Source organism: Entelurus aequoreus, linkage group LG15 (genome assembly GCF_033978785.1).
Source record: "Entelurus aequoreus isolate RoL-2023_Sb linkage group LG15, RoL_Eaeq_v1.1, whole genome shotgun sequence".
NCBI lineage: Eukaryota > Metazoa > Chordata > Actinopteri > Syngnathiformes > Syngnathidae > Entelurus > Entelurus aequoreus.
The window spans coordinates 36,089,814-36,108,076 of NC_084745.1; the positions used below are offsets into that span (position 1 = coordinate 36,089,814).

At 46.9% G+C, this 18,263-nt stretch overlaps 4 protein-coding genes across 4 annotated transcripts in view; 3 read left to right on the forward strand and 1 right to left on the reverse strand.

Annotated features, from left to right (window-relative positions):
• The window catches only part of LOC133630074 (histone-lysine N-methyltransferase 2C-like), a 38,653-nt gene extending 32,853 nt beyond the window's left edge, over window positions 1–5,800 (forward strand). Inside the window, exons 69-77 of the mRNA XM_062021345.1 lie at window positions 58–434; window positions 1,843–1,955; window positions 2,014–2,150; window positions 2,221–2,348; window positions 2,424–2,625; window positions 4,332–4,448; window positions 4,516–4,589; window positions 4,668–4,776; window positions 5,157–5,800. Coding sequence (XP_061877329.1) covers window positions 58–434; window positions 1,843–1,955; window positions 2,014–2,150; window positions 2,221–2,348; window positions 2,424–2,625; window positions 4,332–4,448; window positions 4,516–4,589; window positions 4,668–4,776; window positions 5,157–5,249 — 1,350 coding nt within the window. The 3' untranslated portion in view covers window positions 5,250–5,800. The remainder of the gene's footprint in view (window positions 1–57; window positions 435–1,842; window positions 1,956–2,013; window positions 2,151–2,220; window positions 2,349–2,423; window positions 2,626–4,331; window positions 4,449–4,515; window positions 4,590–4,667; window positions 4,777–5,156) is intronic.
• Window positions 5,801–5,877: 77 nt separating this feature from the next.
• On the forward strand, window positions 5,878–12,344 carry galnt11 (UDP-N-acetyl-alpha-D-galactosamine:polypeptide N-acetylgalactosaminyltransferase 11 (GalNAc-T11)). Its single transcript, XM_062021348.1, has 12 exons — window positions 5,878–6,000; window positions 6,692–6,939; window positions 6,997–7,120; window positions 7,183–7,349; window positions 7,414–7,539; window positions 7,613–7,862; window positions 7,922–8,039; window positions 8,101–8,253; window positions 11,327–11,530; window positions 11,615–11,719; window positions 11,794–11,931; window positions 12,000–12,344. The coding sequence occupies exons 2-12, from the start codon at window positions 6,726–6,728 to the stop codon at window positions 12,135–12,137; spliced, it is 1,737 nt and encodes a 578-aa protein (XP_061877332.1). The 5' UTR covers window positions 5,878–6,000; window positions 6,692–6,725; the 3' UTR covers window positions 12,138–12,344.
• Window positions 12,345–13,110: 766 nt separating this feature from the next.
• Window positions 13,111–15,793, forward strand: chodl (chondrolectin). Its single transcript, XM_062021353.1, has 8 exons — window positions 13,111–13,450; window positions 13,789–13,964; window positions 14,026–14,186; window positions 14,821–14,978; window positions 15,053–15,103; window positions 15,166–15,228; window positions 15,300–15,396; window positions 15,464–15,793. Exons 1-8 carry the CDS (start codon window positions 13,372–13,374, stop codon window positions 15,543–15,545), a joined length of 867 nt encoding a protein of 288 aa, XP_061877337.1. The 5' UTR covers window positions 13,111–13,371; the 3' UTR covers window positions 15,546–15,793.
• Window positions 15,760–18,263, reverse strand: LOC133630078 (zinc finger protein 888-like). Its single transcript, XM_062021349.1, has 4 exons — window positions 18,077–18,263; window positions 17,505–17,697; window positions 17,153–17,437; window positions 15,760–17,087 (listed from the first exon to the last, which is right to left on the reverse strand). The coding sequence occupies exons 2-4, from the start codon at window positions 17,662–17,664 to the stop codon at window positions 15,808–15,810; spliced, it is 1,725 nt and encodes a 574-aa protein (XP_061877333.1). The 5' UTR covers window positions 17,665–17,697; window positions 18,077–18,263; the 3' UTR covers window positions 15,760–15,807.

Below are 18,263 nucleotides of genomic sequence, written 5' to 3' on the forward strand. Positions count from 1 at the left end.
CCGTACACCAAAAGTTGTTCTTGGACCAAGTTTACAGATGTGTTCTCTCTCCTTCAGGACAAGACAATGCTGTGTCACTTCCACAAGCCCAGGATGGCTCCTCTGAGCGGGGACAGATCCTCCAGCAGCTCCCCATCCTCCACCCCGGGCATGACCTCCGACTTTTTTTCGTCTGTGTGTGATCCGTACAACTCGGAGCTACGGTGTTTCGCCGTGTTCCGTCGCGTGTTTGTGCAGAGGGACGAGGCAAGGCAGGTAGCGGCGATGGTGCAGCGCGGCGAGCAGCGGCACACGTTTCGCGTTGGCAGCCTGCTCTTCTGCGCCGTCGGGAGGCTCCTCCCACAGCAAATGAGCGCTTTCCACAGCGCAGTCGCCATCTTTCCAGTCGGCTACCACGCCAACCGCATCTACTGGAGCATGCGCAACAGCAACCGGTAAACCTGCATGGCGTGCTTTGTGTCACTTCCAATCCAATCCACTTTATTTATATAGCACATTTAAACAACAGAAATGTTTCCAAAGTGCTGCACAACAATATTAAAAACAATATTCAAATATTATCCTTAGCGCCAACAAAAAATAAATAAATATAAAACCAATATAAAAATAAATATGATTAAAAACTATTTTAAAGGGTAAAACCAATTAAAACAGTAAATAGTAATCAAAAAAATGTTTAAAACACAGAGGACAGAGGACCACACAACTCACGTAGTGTTAAAAGCCAAAGAATAAAAGTGGGTCTTAAGACGAGACTTAAAACACTCCACTGTGGGAGGAGTTTGAACATGGAGGGGCAGAGTGTTCCAGAGCTTAGGGCCGACCACGAGCTGGAGCTGGCTCTCGGACCTCATAGAGCGCGCGCAGGAGTATAAATTTGGATGAGGTCCGAGATATACTGAGGGGCCAGTCCATGTAAAGCTTTAAAAACAAACAGCAAGGTTTTAAAATCAATTCTAAAATGAACAGGGAGCCAGTGCAAACTCTGAACAATTGGGGTTATATGCTCGCGTTTCCTGGCCCCTGTTAAAAGTCATGCTGCCGCGTTCTGGACTAACTGCAACCGGGAGAGAGCTTTTTGGCTAATGCCAGCATAAAGTGCATTGCAGTAGTCCAGGCGACTTGAAATAAAAGCATGCACGACTTGTTCAAAAAGGTTAAAAGATAAAAACGGTTTTACCTTTGCTAAAAGACGAAGATGATAAAACACGATTTTAAAACGCCATTGACTTGTTTGTCAAGTTTAAAATCGCTGTCTATAGTGACGCCAAGGCTGGTGACTTTGGTACGCACATAATTTTGCAATGGTCCCAAGTGAGTGAGGGCCGGACCAAAAACTGAAATTTCGTTTTTCCCTCATTCATTATTAAAAAATTCTGGGCTAACCAAGCCTTGATGTCGCATAGACAGTTGAGAAGGAGTGTCAGGGGGCCGTGGCCTTTTGAAATCGGCATATAAATTTGGCAGTCATCTGCATAAAAGTGATAAGACACTCCATGCCTCTTAAAGATCTCTCCAAGAGGGAGAAGATATAGCGCAAACAGGATGGGGCCTAGAATAGATCCCCGGGGGACACCACAGTAAAGCGGAGCAGAAGAAGAGGTGGCATCCCCCAGCCTGACAGAGAAGGACCTCTCTGACAGGTAGGATCTGAACCACTCTAATGCAGTCCCCCTGACACCCACACAGTCTTTTAGGCGGTCTAAAAGAATTGTGTGGTCGACTGTGTCAAAGGCAGCCGTAAGATCTAAAAGCACTAAAATGGCAGAGCTGCCAGAATCAGACATTAAAAGCAAGTCACTTGACCCCTTAATTGCTTGACTGACAGTTTGACTCATGCAGACGCTGCAAGTACATGTGCTTCATCGAGGACCATGACGGACGACCCCTTTTCAGGGTTAAGGTGGTGGAGAAAGGCTACGATGACATCATCCTGACCGCGACAACTCCTAAAGGTACATGTCGGCATCTTTGTGTGTTCTGTTCAGCCCGCTAACTGTCTGCTCCCTGCAGGTGTTTGGGACCAGATCCTGGAACCAGTGTCGCAGCTCAGGTCCTCTAGTGGCACTCTGAAGCTCTTCCCGTCTTACCTGAAAGGAGAAGATCTTTTTGGGCTGAACACGTCGGCCATCAGCAGGATCATTGAGTCTGTACGTTTTGTGACACCTTCTCGTGACTTGTTGTCCTGACTGTGGAACTCATGTAGCATTGGGCCTCTAGTTACCAGGTGTGGAGGCGTGCGAGAGGTACACCTTTCGTTACGGACGGAACCCGCTCATGGAGTGGCCTCTAGCTTTCAACCCTTCTGGCTCAGCCCGGTCCGAGCCCAAAGTCAGCCAAGCAAAAAGGTGCCAACTTGTGACATTGGGGGCTGAGCCTTCACAATATGTTACGTTTAATTTTTAACCTGCCACCCGTTTCAGGCCGTACCTGTTGACCAGCATGGCTCCCAGGTGTCAGGGCTCAGTGGGCTCCATCGTGGGAATGGTGCCGGGTGTCATCGCTCTGTCGCCGGGTGAGACGGTGGCTGGGGCTCATCAGGGTCGCCACTCCAAGTCGTCGCAGTACCGACGCATGAAAGCAGAGTGGAAGACCAACGTCTACCTGGCGCGCTCTCGCATCCAGGTAATACTTTCTATGCCCCTATGACAGGCGTGTCAAACTTGTTTTAATTAAGGGCCACATCACACTTACGGCTGCCCTCAGAGGGCGGCTAGTAACAGTGAATATATATAAATATAAATGTATGAAGATTTGTATCATAGTATTACATAATTGCCTATGCATTTGATTTTTTTTTTTTTTTTTAACGTACACTGTAAAAAAAAAATCTGTAGATTTTAGGGTAAAAAACAGCAGCTCAGTCACCAGAGGTTTACCGTAAAATAAAAGTTTTTCTACAACATAAAACGGTACCACAGTTTTAAAAATAAAGCATTTTAAAATAGGCGGCTGTGCAGTCAGTGTTTTACCATAAAATCTACAATTGCTGTTTTTTACAGTGTATTACTGCAAATGGTTATTTGTTCTTGGTTCTTTTACAAAAAAATTCTGGGGACTGAGCTGCCAGTCCCCAGAATATTTGTCATTTTTGCAGAATATTTGTCATTTATGCAGTGTACCATTTGATGGATAACATGCTTTGAAATCATAAGTCAAGCAGATATTTAAGGTTGTGTTTTTTTATCACAACAAAAAATGTTTGGAATGTATGATTATGTAATATTTGTTGCATTATTGTCTAATATTAAAGTTTAAAAGATATGCACTTGCATGAAGTACATGTTTTCTGTCAAAATGGAAAGAATGAATACACTTAGCAAAAAAAGACAAAAGTACTTTGACGACTCGTATTATTTCCAGGCTTTCGCGAGCCACATAAAATTATGTGGCGGGCTCTATCCATCCCCCAGGCTTTGAGCTTGGCACATGTTCTCTATGGCGTCAAACACTGCCTAAATCCTTATGTGTAAGAACACACTCTTTGCGCTTGCGATGTTTTTATTTTTTCACGCGCACAACGTTCACTCCTTTCTGATTGGTCTCCTGGTCAGAGACAATCCAAGGGAACTGTTACTGTCAAACTGTGTCCCCTCTGAAGAAGAGGAGAGTGAAGTTTATATCATTCCTTATGAGGTAAAGTGCTCAAAATAAAAATAACACAAGTTTGATCACATTGCTAGGGCATCAGACTCGCGACTCTGGCACTCTGACATCAGAGCAGCGATTAAATGAGTTACTTTTTATCCTATAAAGTAGGTAATATGAAGCAACACTGGAAATAATATATAAAAAAAAACTTTTTGCCATTTTAAATCTATCTTTGACATCAAGATCAAAGATCAACATTTTTGACATGTTCAAATGACATCATCATAGATGGTAATGTCATTGTTTAATAAGTTGTAATGTGGCACAGGTATATTAAATGACAAAATACACTAATATTTTGGATTATTTTGCCTAAAGACGCCAATCTACTTCAGAAGGGACACACAACAGGTTCCCTTGTGTTGGTTGTGACATGACATTGGTAGGCATTTAACCAATCAGAAAGGAGAATTTGCCAGTCCGTGTATTCAATGCCTGCCCCTAAGTGTCAAAAGGGTGCGTGAGAAAGAGAAAGACACATTGTGAGCGCAAACAGTCCGCGCAGGAGCAAAAAAGTGCTTTTAAGACGCAGAGCGGGGCTGTGCGCCCGCAAAATGAGTCTGCATGCGTGCAAATTGTAGATTTTACGTTTGAGGATTTTAGCACTGTTTGGACACCATTTGCCTCACGCAGACGATGCACTGAGCAGGAACTGTCACTCACTGTGTACATGTGTGCAGGGTCTTGGTCTGTACGCCGCCAGAGATATCGAGAAATGCACCATGGTCATCGAGTACATCGGCGCTATCATCAGGAGTGAAGTGGCCAACCGAAAGGAGCGAGTCTACGAGAGTCAGGTACCAATTCTCGCCTCTTTTTAGCTTAGTTTACATGCTAATCTAATCAATTTGGCTCTCTGCGTAGAATCGAGGCGTGTACATGTTCCGCATTGACAATGACTACGTGATCGACGCCACCATCACTGGAGGACCCGCCAGGTAGCCCGGGCGTCACAATGTATGCTCTCATAAAGCTGTTAGCGTCTTACTAATGGCGCCTCTGTGTGTGATTGACAGGTACATCAACCACTCGTGTGCTCCCAACTGCATCACGGAGGTGGTCAGCGTGGAGAAGGAGAACAAGATCATCATCAGCTCATGCCGACGCATCCAGAGGGGAGAAGAGGTAAAAATGCCCGTCACGCGTAGCTGCCATTGGTTGGCTTGGTTACAGGGTTCAGCAACCACTGCTCAGTGGCCTAGTGGTTAGAGTGTCCGCCCTGAGATCGGTAGGTTGTGAGTTCAAACCCCGGCTGAGTCATACCAAAGACTATAAAAATGGGACCCATTACCTCCCTGCTTGACACTCAGCATTAAGGGTTGGAATTGGGGGTTAAATCACCAAAAATGATTCCCGGTTGCGGCCAACGCTGCTGATCACTGCTCCCCTCACCTCCCAGGAGGTGATCAAGGGTAATGGGTCAAATGCAGAGAATAATTTCGCCACACCTAGTGTGTGTGTGACAATCATGGGTACTTTAACTTTTAACTCTTTCTCTTTTTCAGCTGAGCTACGACTACAAGTTTGACCTGGAGGACGACCAACACAAGATCCCATGCCACTGCGGGGCCTTCAACTGTCGCAAGTGGATGAACTGAGCGCACACGCTCATTAACGCATTAACCTCATATCAAAGATGCTCATTAAAGGGGAGGGGTCAGGAGTGGGGTTACAAAAGAGGCTGGTCCTCTTTGTGTAGTGTGTATATTTGTACAAAGATGCCCCCACGTGGTCATGACTTGCACTAAAGAAAACATCCAATCAAGGCAGATCATTTCCCCTTACATCTGTAAAATAAAATGTTTTTGTTGTATTTATTACTAAATGAAGTTATTTTCTAATCACAGCCAGTCGTGGAGGAGAGTCGCGGTGTGTAAATAACTAAAAATGAGGAATCTTCACAGTACTGACCGTGACGTTTTGTTTGCCCCGCCCCCTCCACGTGTGTCTTTCTATTTGTGTATATTCAAATTGTATCAGAACTCTGCTGATGTACAGTCTGTGGCCACGCCCCCCTTCGGTTGTTGTTTTTTTTTTACTGTTTGAGGATGCCTTTTCGTTCTTGAAAGGGGGGTATGTGGAGTCTGATTTAGAATCATTTACAGAAAATAAAATATTTTACATCTTGAAAGCACGTCTTCGAATTGTTTCTATCGCGCTGCGCATTCCTTATGCCGACTGTGGAAACAACGGATTTTTATTTTGAAGGGTACGTTTTATTGTGGAAGCCCGTAGCGGAAGTATACCCCGAGTGACTCCGTGTCTATTTCCTGTGTATCAGAGTGTGCTTTCCAGCTCGCTGCCGGAGTCCCGCGGAGTAGAGCGGCCGAGTACAGCTGATGAGCGAGCGTAAGTAACCGTCGACGCTTTTGCAAAGCAAGCTAACTGCTAGCGTTCCAACAAGTCAACCGCGGGAAGTTGCTCCATTATGCCAAGCTAACTTAGTTCCATTATCAGACGAGTGTATTCTTACTCCCTCGTCGAATAAGTCAACGGTTAGTGTCCAAATGACATGCTATTATTACCTGATCCAAATTTTGTTGCAAACATAAAAAATAAACACCCGACAGGCCAACATTTAATAATTTAGTTTCTCGTTTTGTTTGTCCTATTGATTAATGTTGCGTTCAGCGTTCTTCTATTTATGTATTTGCAGTAAGAAATAATTACAATATAAATGAAAAAGGGCATTCGTTTTGTGCTGTTTATGTCTAAGTTAGGTGATGTCAGGACTTTCTAATGGCGATTTTTATGAAGGGACTTTGCTTTATGACCCTAAGGGACTTTGCCTTGTTTCCCCCCATAAAATGACTTTTTCTGTGTTTTCATTTTTAATATACTAATTTTAAAAGTAAATATATTGCATCATGTAATGTAAACATACTATATGGACTGTCTATGAGAGGACATATTGTATAATATAAAACATCGAACATGTCAACATGGATGAGGGCGCCTTGCCAGGCTCCGCCCAGTGCCCCCCTTCCTGATCACGTGAATATTGAATGGCTCCAATCATTGCCCCTCTCTCTCTCTGCAGACGTGTGATGTAAAGCGATGCCCGCTCGGCCAGTATGGCCAGTGTCACGCTCAGGTACTTCTGCTACGGCTGCCTGGTCACCTCGGCCACCTGGTCCGTTATCCTCCTCCTCTACTTCACCATGACTGCGGAGCCGGGCCTCGGCCGGACCCCTGTCAGGCCTCGTCGCCAGGAGCCTGTACAGCTGAAGGCGGGGGGGCGGCGTGCTCTGCCAGGTGACGCCGGGCCGGAGCTGTCGCCTGAGATGGGTGAGCGATTGTGTTGTTTTTTGTGGCAAGACATGGGCTTCATTGGCGTGTATGCAGGTATGATCTTCAACGAGGCCGACCAGGAGGTGCGAGACGGCGGCTACCATCAACACGCCTTCAACGTGCTGATCTCGCGGCGCCTGGGTCCACACCGCCAACTCCCCGACACCAGAGACACGCGGTAAGACGAAACCAGCGCAGACGACGCTGACGCTATTGTTGCGTGACAACATGTTTCCGCAGGTGTCGTGATGAGACGTACCCTCAGAAGTTACCACCCGCCAGCGTGGTCATTTGCTTCTTCAACGAGGCGCTCTCTGCCCTCACCAGGACCGTTCACAGCGTGTTGGACCGCACCCCGGCCTACCTCCTGCATGAGATCATCCTGGTGGACGACCACAGCGAGCTCGGTAAGCATGTGACGACATTTCTTAACTTCCTGTCCTCGCCGCGCTCTGACGGGTGTCCGTCCAGAGGAGCTGAAGGCGGAGCTGGATCGTTACATCCGAGACGAACTGAAAGGAAACGTCAAACTTGTGAGGAACGAGAAGAGGGAGGGACTCATTCGAGGACGCATGATAGGAGCCTCGCACGCCACCGGTGTGTCCTCCATCGCCACCTAGGACGGAATACGTCTTTAAAGTCTACGTCCTTAACCACAGGTGTGTCACAGGTGAGGTGCTGGTCTTCCTGGACAGCCACTGCGAAGTCAACCAGGCGTGGCTGCAGCCCCTGTTGGCGCCCATTCAGGCAGACCGCCACACGGTGGTGTGTCCCGTCATCGACATCATCTCGGCCGACACGCTGGCCTACTCGCCCTCCCCAATCGTCAGGGGCGGCTTCAACTGGGGGCTGCACTTCAAGTGGGACCCCGTTCCCGCCACGCACTTTACCGGGCCTCGAGGCACCATCACCCCCATCAGGTAACGATCCCGCTGCCCTCTGGCGTGATCGGTTGTCAACATCTCACTGTTCGTCGCAGGTCCCCTACCATGGCGGGCGGTCTGTTTGCAATGGACAGGAAGTACTTCAACGAGCTTGGCCAATACGACCCAGGCATGGACATCTGGGGCGGAGAGAACCTGGAGATCTCGTTCAGGGTGAGTGCTGGGTTTTGATCAGTGGAGGTGGGCTAATGTGACATCAACAAACGTGTGTCAGATTTGGATGTGCGGCGGGCAGCTGCTCATCATCCCCTGCTCCAGAGTGGGTCACATCTTCAGGAAGAGGCGGCCTTATGGCTCCCCTGGGGGGCACGACACAATGGCCCATAATTCCCTGCGCCTCGCTCACGTCTGGATGGATGAGTACAAGGTACACACAAACAGTAGAACCTCGATTTGTAAACTTTTCCATTTACGAACTTTAAGCCCGAGCCAAGTACGCCTCTGTGTATGAACACTTCATTCAGTCTTTCATTCTGTTTCACGCCTGCAGGCAAAAAGCAGGGTGCAGCATTTTTGTGGAGGCGGAGGCAGAGCCTCCTTGTCACTTTCTGCCAGTGTTTGCTATCTTACCTTTTTAAGTGATTACCGTATTTTTCGGCCTATAAGTCGTAGTTTTTTTCATAGATTGGCCGGGGGTGCGACTTATACTCATGAGCGACTTATGTGTGAAATTATTAACACATTACCGTAAAATATCAAATAATATTATTTAGCTTATTCACATAAGAGACTAGACGTATAAGATTTCATGGGATTTAGCGATTAGGAGTGACAGATTGTTTGGTAAATGTATAGCATGTTCTATATGTTATAGTTATTTGAATGACTCTTACCATAATATGTTACGTTAACATACCAGGCATGTTCTCAGTTGGTTATTAATGCGTCATATAACGTACACTTATTCAGCCTGTTGTTCACTATTCTTTATTTTAAATTGCCTTACAAATGTCTATTCTTGGTGTTGGGTTTTATCAAATAAATTTCCCCAAAAAATGCGACTTATACTCCAGTGCGACTTGTGTTTTTTTCCTTCTTTATTATGCATTTTTGGCAGGTGCGACTTATACTCTGAAAAATACGGTAGTTACAGTTAGAAATTACTTCTCCCAAAAAGTGTTTGGGTTACTAACTCAGTTACCTTATTTTAAAAGTAATTAGTTACTCAGCAAAGTAACTGTGATGTTATTTTTAATTTTGTTATTTTACACGCTATTAATTTGATCACATCTTTGAAGCCAAAGTTGATTGAAGAATAAAAACACTGTATACAACATTTTTTATTTTATTGGCATTTATCTGAACTCAATAGATTGCAGTGTGCCATATGATATGCATAGAAATAAAAAATGTATAAAATAATTAATATTCTGTGAATTAACAACAATAAATATTGAATGCACAAAACTTAATATGGTACCAACTTGGGTAAAAAGACACAAAAGGACATTTGGCCTTTAAGTAGTGCAATTCTCTGCACCTGCATAGCAAAATACAGCCTGAGAGAACTTTAGATAAAACTGTTAGCAAGTTTGGTGCAAATAAATGACATGCATTCAAGTAAAACGTTTAAAAACGTTCCTTGATGACATTCTAACAATAAAATTGTATTTGTATACTATTATTGGGATCTTTTCTCAAGCAAATTTTAATTTATGCAAATGAGTAATTGCCTGTGATTATTAATGATTAATCCAAATTCCAAAATGTGATGTAGCTGATAAAAACAATTGGCTGCATTTGTGCTTGGAGTTGTGTTAGCAGCAGCAACAAGTGTCATGTCAGCATGTGTTGATGTGAGGTGCAATTCGAGTTGCTTGAGGCAGACGTGGATAACGCTTTTCTCCAGGACATAGTGGGCATGTCACATAAACATTCTTGCCTTTAATTTCAATGAGCGAGAGTAATGGTACTTGCAGTTTGAGAGCGCTACCTTTGAATTTCCCTGGCTGCGGCTCGTCATAATTATCGCCGTCTGGTTGTGTGTCAGTCAGCGCGTGTACTGAGACAGCGTGAGCAGGGCATGATCCGCCCACCCACCAATCATCATCAACACATTTACAACGGCGTCATCATCCCCACCCCTTCTCTGATGTGTGGCTGAAACCTGACACCTTGTGCTTCATTCAACTGAACAGCAGTAACGAGCCACTTCACATTTTCAGTAACGGCAACAACGTTGTAACGATGGGAACAGTAATTAATTAGATTACTCATTACTTTAAAAAAACGCCGTTATTACAACACTGCTTGCTGCACAGTACATGACTAGTCACTTCTCAGCACTTCTATGTGTGTGCCTTTTGTGGGATTTTTTTGCCTTTTGACAAGTTTTGTCAATTTTGCCAACTCAATGTAAGTGCCAAAAAGAAAAACAGACCAGCGTGGAAAGAAGGAGGGAATCGCTTTGCAAGGAGTACATTTACGGCGATCGCAAGTATGGAAAAATTGACGAAGCAGGCTTCACACCACAGCAAGTTGTAATTTTCTGGAAAAATGTGCCAAAGCAGACTTATTTCACAGCGAATGAGAAAAGCTTACTCTCAAGACATAATAATACAACTTCAAAAAATACAACTTTACCATTGAAGTAATATTTTTTGCGCTTTAAAAAACATTTCTATGACTTTTGCTCCAGACTTCTTCTGTTTGTTTGATATTATTACTGCCACAAGTGGTGGAAAAGTGTATTACAACTAAGTACCACTGCGGCCCATACGGACCACCACTGAGAAATGGGCCAACAATGGCCCTGTGGTTAAGAAATACTGAAATACAGTACTCTATAGCACTTTATATTGTGTTCAACGTGTACAAACCTTCACTAAAATATGGACTTTTGTCAAAGCTGGACTGCTTATGAATGATAAATGGGTTATACTTGTATAGCGCTTTTCTACCTTCAAGGTACTCAAAGCGCTTTGACAGTATTTCCACATTCACCCATTCACACACACATTCACACACTGATGGCGGGAGCTGCCATGCAAGGCGCTAACCAGCAGCCATCAGGGGCAAGGGTGAAGTGTCTTGCCCAAGGACACAACAGACGTGACTAGGATGGTAGAAGGTGGGGATTGAACCCCAGTAACCAGCAACCCTCCGATTGCTGGCACGGCCACTCTATCAACTTGGCCACGCCGTCCCATTCGTTCCATTATCCCTTTCGTGGTCGCGGGGGGTGCTGCTACCTCATCACAGGGCCAACACAGATAGACAGACAACATTCACACTCACATTCACACACTAGGGCCAATTAAGTGTTGCCAATCATTCATATTTACATTTTCTTATGGAGAAAGTTACTTCACTATACAAACTTTTTGATTCATGAACCTCGTTCAAGAACAAATGAAGTTGGTAAATCGAGGTTCCACTGAGCGGTACAAAAATAAGCAAAAGGTTGGACATCGCTTCCTGTCTTTTCCCCCCCCCAACAGGAACAGTTCCTGTCCCTCCGTCCAGAGCTGCGCCAGCGCAGCTACGGCGACATCAGCGAGCGCGTGGCCTTGAGGCAGCGTCTCCAGTGCCGGTCTTTCGCCTGGTACCTAGACAACGTCTACCCCGAGATCAACAACAAGCAGCCGCAGCAGCTGCTGAGCAACAAGAGCCTGAGACGACCCCGGGTCCTGCTGCGAGGATGGGTAACCTTTGACCTCTGAGCCAACTTACTTGTGATTAGGCTCACTTCCTGTTCCAGCGCAGTTAAACAACACTTTCCCTTTCAGCTTCGTAACCTAGCAACCGGGCGTTGCTTGGTGGCACAGAGTCGAGCCAGCCAGAAGGGCGGCGCTGTTGTGCTGAGGCCGTGTGACCCCAGCGACCGCGAACAGGTGAACCACTGACCTGCCTTCGTATGACATCGCAGTGATGTCATCACTGACTGTGTGTATGTGTGCGTTTGCAGGAGTGGGCCTACGACGAGGAGGGTCAGCTGGTTTTGGCAGGTCTTCTGTGTCTGGATGTGTCAGAGGTCAGGACCTTTGACCCACCCAGGCTGATGAAGTGTCACGGCTCAGGGGGGTCACAGCAGTGGAGTCTGGGGGTAAGACGCACAAACGCTGAGCGGCCGCGTATTACAGGCAACCACAAACGTGTGTGCGTGTCCCACAGAAGTCGGAGCGTTTGTACCAGGTGTCGGTGGGTCAGTGTCTCTCCGCCGTGCAGCCGCTGGGACCCAAAGGCTACGTTTCCATGGCGATATGCGATGCCTCACAGGCACAGCAGTGGAAGCTGGAAGGCGGAGCCTGAAGTCATGTGACTAAAAGACAATCTTTTAATGTGATTTTAAACTCACAACTTTTTATTTTTAAAGATAAAGATCCTCTGGGATTTATTTTATGGAGGTGAAAAGGTCACAATCAAGAGAGTACTGTATGACCTTTGACCCCGACAGATGTCCCTTGTGTTGTTTATCCCGTATTTTAAAGGTGTAAATAAAAAATCCTCTTTCAACTATGATTGGCTGAGGGAAGTTGTGATGTCGTCAGTCCCGCAGCGACCGGATCAGTGGGCGTCACAAAAAGGTAGGCCCCTCCCTCCTCCGCATTGATGCTGCTGGCGTTCCTTTGGTCACATGACCTCAACGAGTCATATTTGGATAAGTAATATACACTTATTAGTATTCCATCATGATGATCTCTGGTAAACAGTGTTTTAAAAGTGGGGGCGGAGTCAAAGCATGAGTTTGTGTGCGTGTTAATGCAAGCGCATGCACACATTAAGCAGCATCAGACAAGTTTTGTGTAACAAACAGATCAATACAGCCTGTCTTGATCCTTTAAACATGAATTGATGAGGCGTGTGTGTGTGTGTGTTAGCTGAGACTGAGATGTGAAGATCAATCTGAATTTACACACACACACAAAAACACTGTTTACTCCACCGACTGTAACCATGACAGCACTCATTACTGTTATGACATGACCACCTGATGTCGCTTGTTAACATTCTTCATCTCATCTTCCTCACTTCCTGCTGTGTGTGTGTTCATCAGTAAGTGGTGTGTGTTTCTTTGCCGGGAGATGATCAGCCGCCTGCAGTGGATCAATGCAGGGAACATCTATAACTAGTCATTTGTGTGTGTGTGTGTGTGTGTGCGCGAACTAAAGAGATTAAACACGTAAGTAAAACTCTTTTTTTTTTAACTTTATTTCTGCATTCCTGACTAAAGCACTTTCTGAAGAGCTTAGCTTCGCCTAGCTATGATGTCATCCTTGTGTGTTTGAAAGAGCGTTATTGATTAGCGCTTCTGCTGTCCCACTAAATGAATTAGATAAGTGTGTGTGTGTGTGTGCGCGTTGGCCCCCTAGGGCTCAATGAAGAGGGGAGGCGGGGCCCCAGCAAGTGGGCGGGGTCACTGGATAGCAGTTGCAGAGCCCCCCACACTGAAGAAGAGCAGGGAAAGGACAAGCAGCAAGCCATGGAGGAAAAGGTGCTTTTACTTTGAAATCGACCGATCGCGTCACTTTCAAACCCCAAAAAGATGACCTTCGACCTGATGAGGCTGTGGATCCTAAGCGTTGTCCTGGTCAGAGCAATCCGCGGAGCGCGGGTGCTGAGTGGTGAGTTCAAGTACTTTTTTAGGGTCGGGTCAAGAGGTCACGCACATGTTCAATACTGTGCCATTTTTTAAAATTTCTTATTCATGTGACCTGTGTATGCATGTAAAATACATACGTCTATGACACACACACTAAAAGAAGCTCCTGAGTGTGTTGAAGAGCAAAGTGATGATTCCGCACAAGACGCTGCAGCTAATCACTTAATGTGCATGCTGCTGCAATAAGATCTGCAGTGTGTGTGTGTGTGTGTGTGTGTGTGTGTATGCACTGATGAAGTCATTAGTGTCGCCATGATGTCATCAGTGAGGTCAGTTGTCCATCTGTCCCCCACGCCACAGGTCAGACGGTGTGTTTGGGCGAGGGAGCGCAGCCCTGCTACAAGATGGCCTACTTCCACGACGTCTCCAGCCGCGTGGCCTTCAGGGAGGCCGAGCTGGCGTGTCACATGGACGGCGGCTCGCTGCTCAGCATTGAAAGTCCCTCCGAGCAGGAAGACATCGAACACCTGCTGCAGGTGAGACAAACCTTCGCCTTCCTCTTCTTCTCCTCATCCTATTTTTTCCCCCTTCCTCCAGGAGTTGCGCTCAGGAGCAGGAGGAGGCGGAGCTGGAATAGCAGATGGAGACTTCTGGATCGGTCTGACTCGGGTGGACAGCGAGGACCATAAAGCTCCCAACGTCGCCACTTCCTGTCCACAGCTCTACAGGTGGACCGATGGCAGCATGGCAACCTTCAGGTAAGGACTATTATATACATTTACAAAATGTATATAATTAGGAGGGCATTTGTAAAATAATAAAATTAGTATAGCGCAAAATAACAGACTGTCTTAAAAAATAATTTTACGAATTCCGGGGTGTGTTTTAATTTGTTGGATGAGTTAATTTACTGTGAACATTCATTTAAAAAACATATAAAATTAGAATAGCATTTAAAAAATGCTAAATTGAATTAGATTGGCACAAAATAACATTATTATAGTTTTTGTCTTAAACAATAATTTCACAAATTTCGGGGGCGGGGGTGTCATATTAGGTGGATTCACTGTGAACATTAATTTACAAAATATATATAAAATTAGGATAGCATTTAAATAGTTGGATGAAGTCAATTTACTGTGAAAATGAATTTACAAAATTAGAATGGCAATTATACTGTATATTAAAATAAACTTTGAATGATTAAAAAAACGAATAAGATAAAATAGCCTCGTACAAAATATTTTTTGTTTTTAAAATATAATTTTCTCAATTTCTAGTTTTATATATACATATACTTTAAATCAAAATATATATTTCTTATGTTCTTGCTATTGTTTTGGTATAAATCTCATCTCATGTTTTGTGTTAATAAAAATGACGGTGATGCAGGAACTGGTATTTCGACGAGCCGTCCTGTGGTGGAGAATCCTGCGTGGTCATGTACCACCAGCCGGCGGCACTTCCTGGAGTGGGCGGGGCTTACCTCTATCAGTGGAATGATGACCGATGCAACATGAAGCACAACTTCATCTGCAAATATTCACCGGGTATCCAGCATCATCATCCTTACACACCTCTTATTGCTCGACCAATCACGCTCACTTGTCGACCTGTCTGTCAGGGCGCCAGCTGGGAGAGGAACATGGCGGCACAGCTGGTGGGCGGGGCACAGGTAAGTGGTGAAACTAGTTTTATCAACTGTATTGTATGGATGATGATGCTGCATCTGTGCAGAGGCCACACAGGACAGTGCTGGTGAGCTACTTCCTCCTCAGGTCACATTAGCCGGAACCTCAGGTAAACACACCTTTGTTGGGAGTTACCATGGCAACCACTAGGCACCGCTCTCATTCTGTTGTCTCTTGAAGGCATGCTGCTGCTCTATGTCATCATTCCCACCATTCCTCTCATGCTGCTCATCCTGGTGGCTGCTGGGAGTTGTTGTTTCCACACGCTCAGCAGAAGGTGATCATATCTATTGATCGTGTGTGTGTGAGAATGGTGTCAATCAACACTTTGACTCCTGCCACAGTCCGTCCCGCACCAAAGTAGCTGTGAGACAATCCAACCTGTGGATCTCCAAGGCGCCCAAGGCCGACGCCATGGAGGTGTGACCGTCAAAGCTGCTGCCGAACACGCTTTAAACCAATCAAGGGGAAAGGGGTGGAGTCTGCTAATCAAATGTATGTGACAATGTGACATGTGATCTTTATTGTCCACTAAGAGCCAACAGGACATCAAGCTAATCATGAAATCAAGTTTGTTACTGAAATAAGTAGTCATTAAAACTTTCAGCGCTTCAGCCATGTGAAAAAATTTTGGTATCTCTGGTATTTAAGTTTTATTGACAACTTTGCATTAAACGGGAGGTAAGTTTCATTCAGGGGGCGTGGCCACTTCACTAGTCACAATCTCTTCCTGTTTGTAGCTAACGTCCCCGTCGAGGTCATCGAACAGCACAGGCGTCTCTTCGTCTGCGCACGGCATCCCCACGCCGTGCATTCGCTTCCTGTGCTGCTGCAGGTTGCCATGGCGATTGAAGCGCGCGCCGCAAAGTTCACAGCCGAAGGGTCGCTCGCCCGTGTGTATGATGATGTGCCGGGCCAGCTGCGAGCGGCACTTCTTGTCCTTGCCGCAAATATGGCAGATGAAAGTCTGTGGCGGGCGAGCGCCGTCCAGGTGGACAACTCGCCGGTGTCTCTTGAGGTGGCTGAGGCGCCGGAAGCGGCGGGTGCACATGTCGCATGAGTGCGGTCGCTCCTCGCTGTGTACGGCGGCGTGGTTGGCCAGCAGGGACGGGAACTTGAACACTTTGCCGCACATGGAGCACGGGAAGACTTTGGGCGCACGTGAGGTGCCAGAGAATGTCGGCGCCTTCAGCCCCATTTTGAGGTGCACTCGTGTGTTATGCCTCTTTAGGCAGGCGCCGCTCATAAACCTGCGCAGACACACGCCGCAGCGGAAGGGTTTGTCATCCGTGTGCACACGCGAGTGCGCGGCAAGCATCGCCTCCGTGTTAAACCGCCGGCCGCAGACTTGGCAAGGCAGCGTTCCGTGCTCAGCGCAGCCGTCGGGGTGCAGCCGTTTGTGGCGCTCCAGCTGGAACTGGCGGCAGAACTTACGTCCGCACACCTCGCACAGGTGCGGCCGCTCGTCCGTGTGTGTCAGCAGGTGAGCGGCCAGCTGTGACCGGAACTTGAACTCCTTGCCGCAGAAGTCGCAGAGCAGCGAGCCGGCGCTCCGCGTCCTCTCGCCGCCGTCCTCATGCACCGTCTTCTTGTGGTGCTCCAGGTCAATGGTGCGCATGTAGGCCTTGGGGCAAAGGTCGCAGTGGTGAGGTTTGACGCCCAGGTGGATGACCTCGTGCGTCTTGAGCGCCGACCTGCAGCGAAAGGTCTTCCCACACGCGTCGCACAGCCACGTCTGCTTAGGCCGCCGCCTCTCCCGCCTGGCAACACCACCCGGGTGTACGTGGCTGAGGTGATGGCGCAGGTTGTCGCGGCGATTGAAGCGCAGCTCGCACAGGTGGCACGCAAACGGCTTCTCGCCCGTGTGGATGAAAGAATGGCGGATCAAACTGGACTTGTTCTTCATCACTTGACCGCACACGTCGCACACGCTGCTCTCGTCCTCCAGCTTCACCACCGCCAACGCACCTGTGGGATTATGAGAGATGGCGTGGAGCTGCAGCGGGAGTTTAAATTTCAACACCACTTCTTACCTGCCTCAAGTGGCGTCCGCGTGGCTTCGTCAGCCGCCGCCACGTCAGAACAGTCACTAGACAGGGGCTCGGGTGGCGTCAGCAGGTCTTCTCGCCACTTGGGAGGGCGTCGTATCCTCTGCGGCCGGGCGCCAGACAGCTGCGGGGGGGTAGAGGAGGAAACGGGGAGGCATGGCGTCTGTGTTTTGACGGCATTTCGAACAGCTTTGACCCTGCTCAACACTGCGCCGCCATTTTGTCCGGCGGATTGGCGCGCCGAACACTGAACCGGCATGGCGGCCGTGCCTGCGAGTGAGGATGACGTGTGAGAGGAAGTACGCTGACAGATTTGAGGATGCATCTCTCGTGTCACCTTTGTGTCGCCAGCCGAGTGTGTGAGTGAGCAGGTCCACCTGGACAGCAACATCACGACTGTCCACGTCTCTCTGACAGGCGACCTCGCTGGTCCAGCCCACTTGGGGCTCCCACTGGCAGCCCACCTCCCTCCACCGGGTCGCCTCATCGCCTCTCATGTGGAAGACGCACACAGTGCAGCAATGCTCAACCTGAAATGACGACATTTTGTACTTTAACATGCGCTACTGAGGTATGAAACATACAGTATGTGCTAATGTGTGCTGGACATGGACATTGAAACAAACTTATCATATAATATGTCAATGAACGCAGAATGTACGTCGTACGTCACGTTGTATCACGTGAATCAAATCCAAAGCGGAAGCGTAAATTGGGACATGTTTAAAGCGTTGAATAATGATAATAGAACGCTAGTTTTATTTAGTACTTTCATAAATAATATTTAAAATAAGACCTCTTATGGCGAAACAACAGTGTGATACAGCAACTGTTAGCTAGCCGCATGCTATCAACAGCCTCCGTTAAGAAGAAGAAAACAAGAATATGAATTTGAAAAGTTATACTTACTTCTGCGACGAGAAGCTGGACGACCGGCAGGAAAATATTCAAAGTATTTCAAAACTAAAGGCCCAAATAATTAAAAAGTAGTTTCACAAACTACGAAACGCCGCACGGGGAAGACAGGCCAGACCGGAAGCATGTTTCTTCTTCTGCGGAAGAAAGATCTTTCACGTTATCATTTACGCCCTCTCTT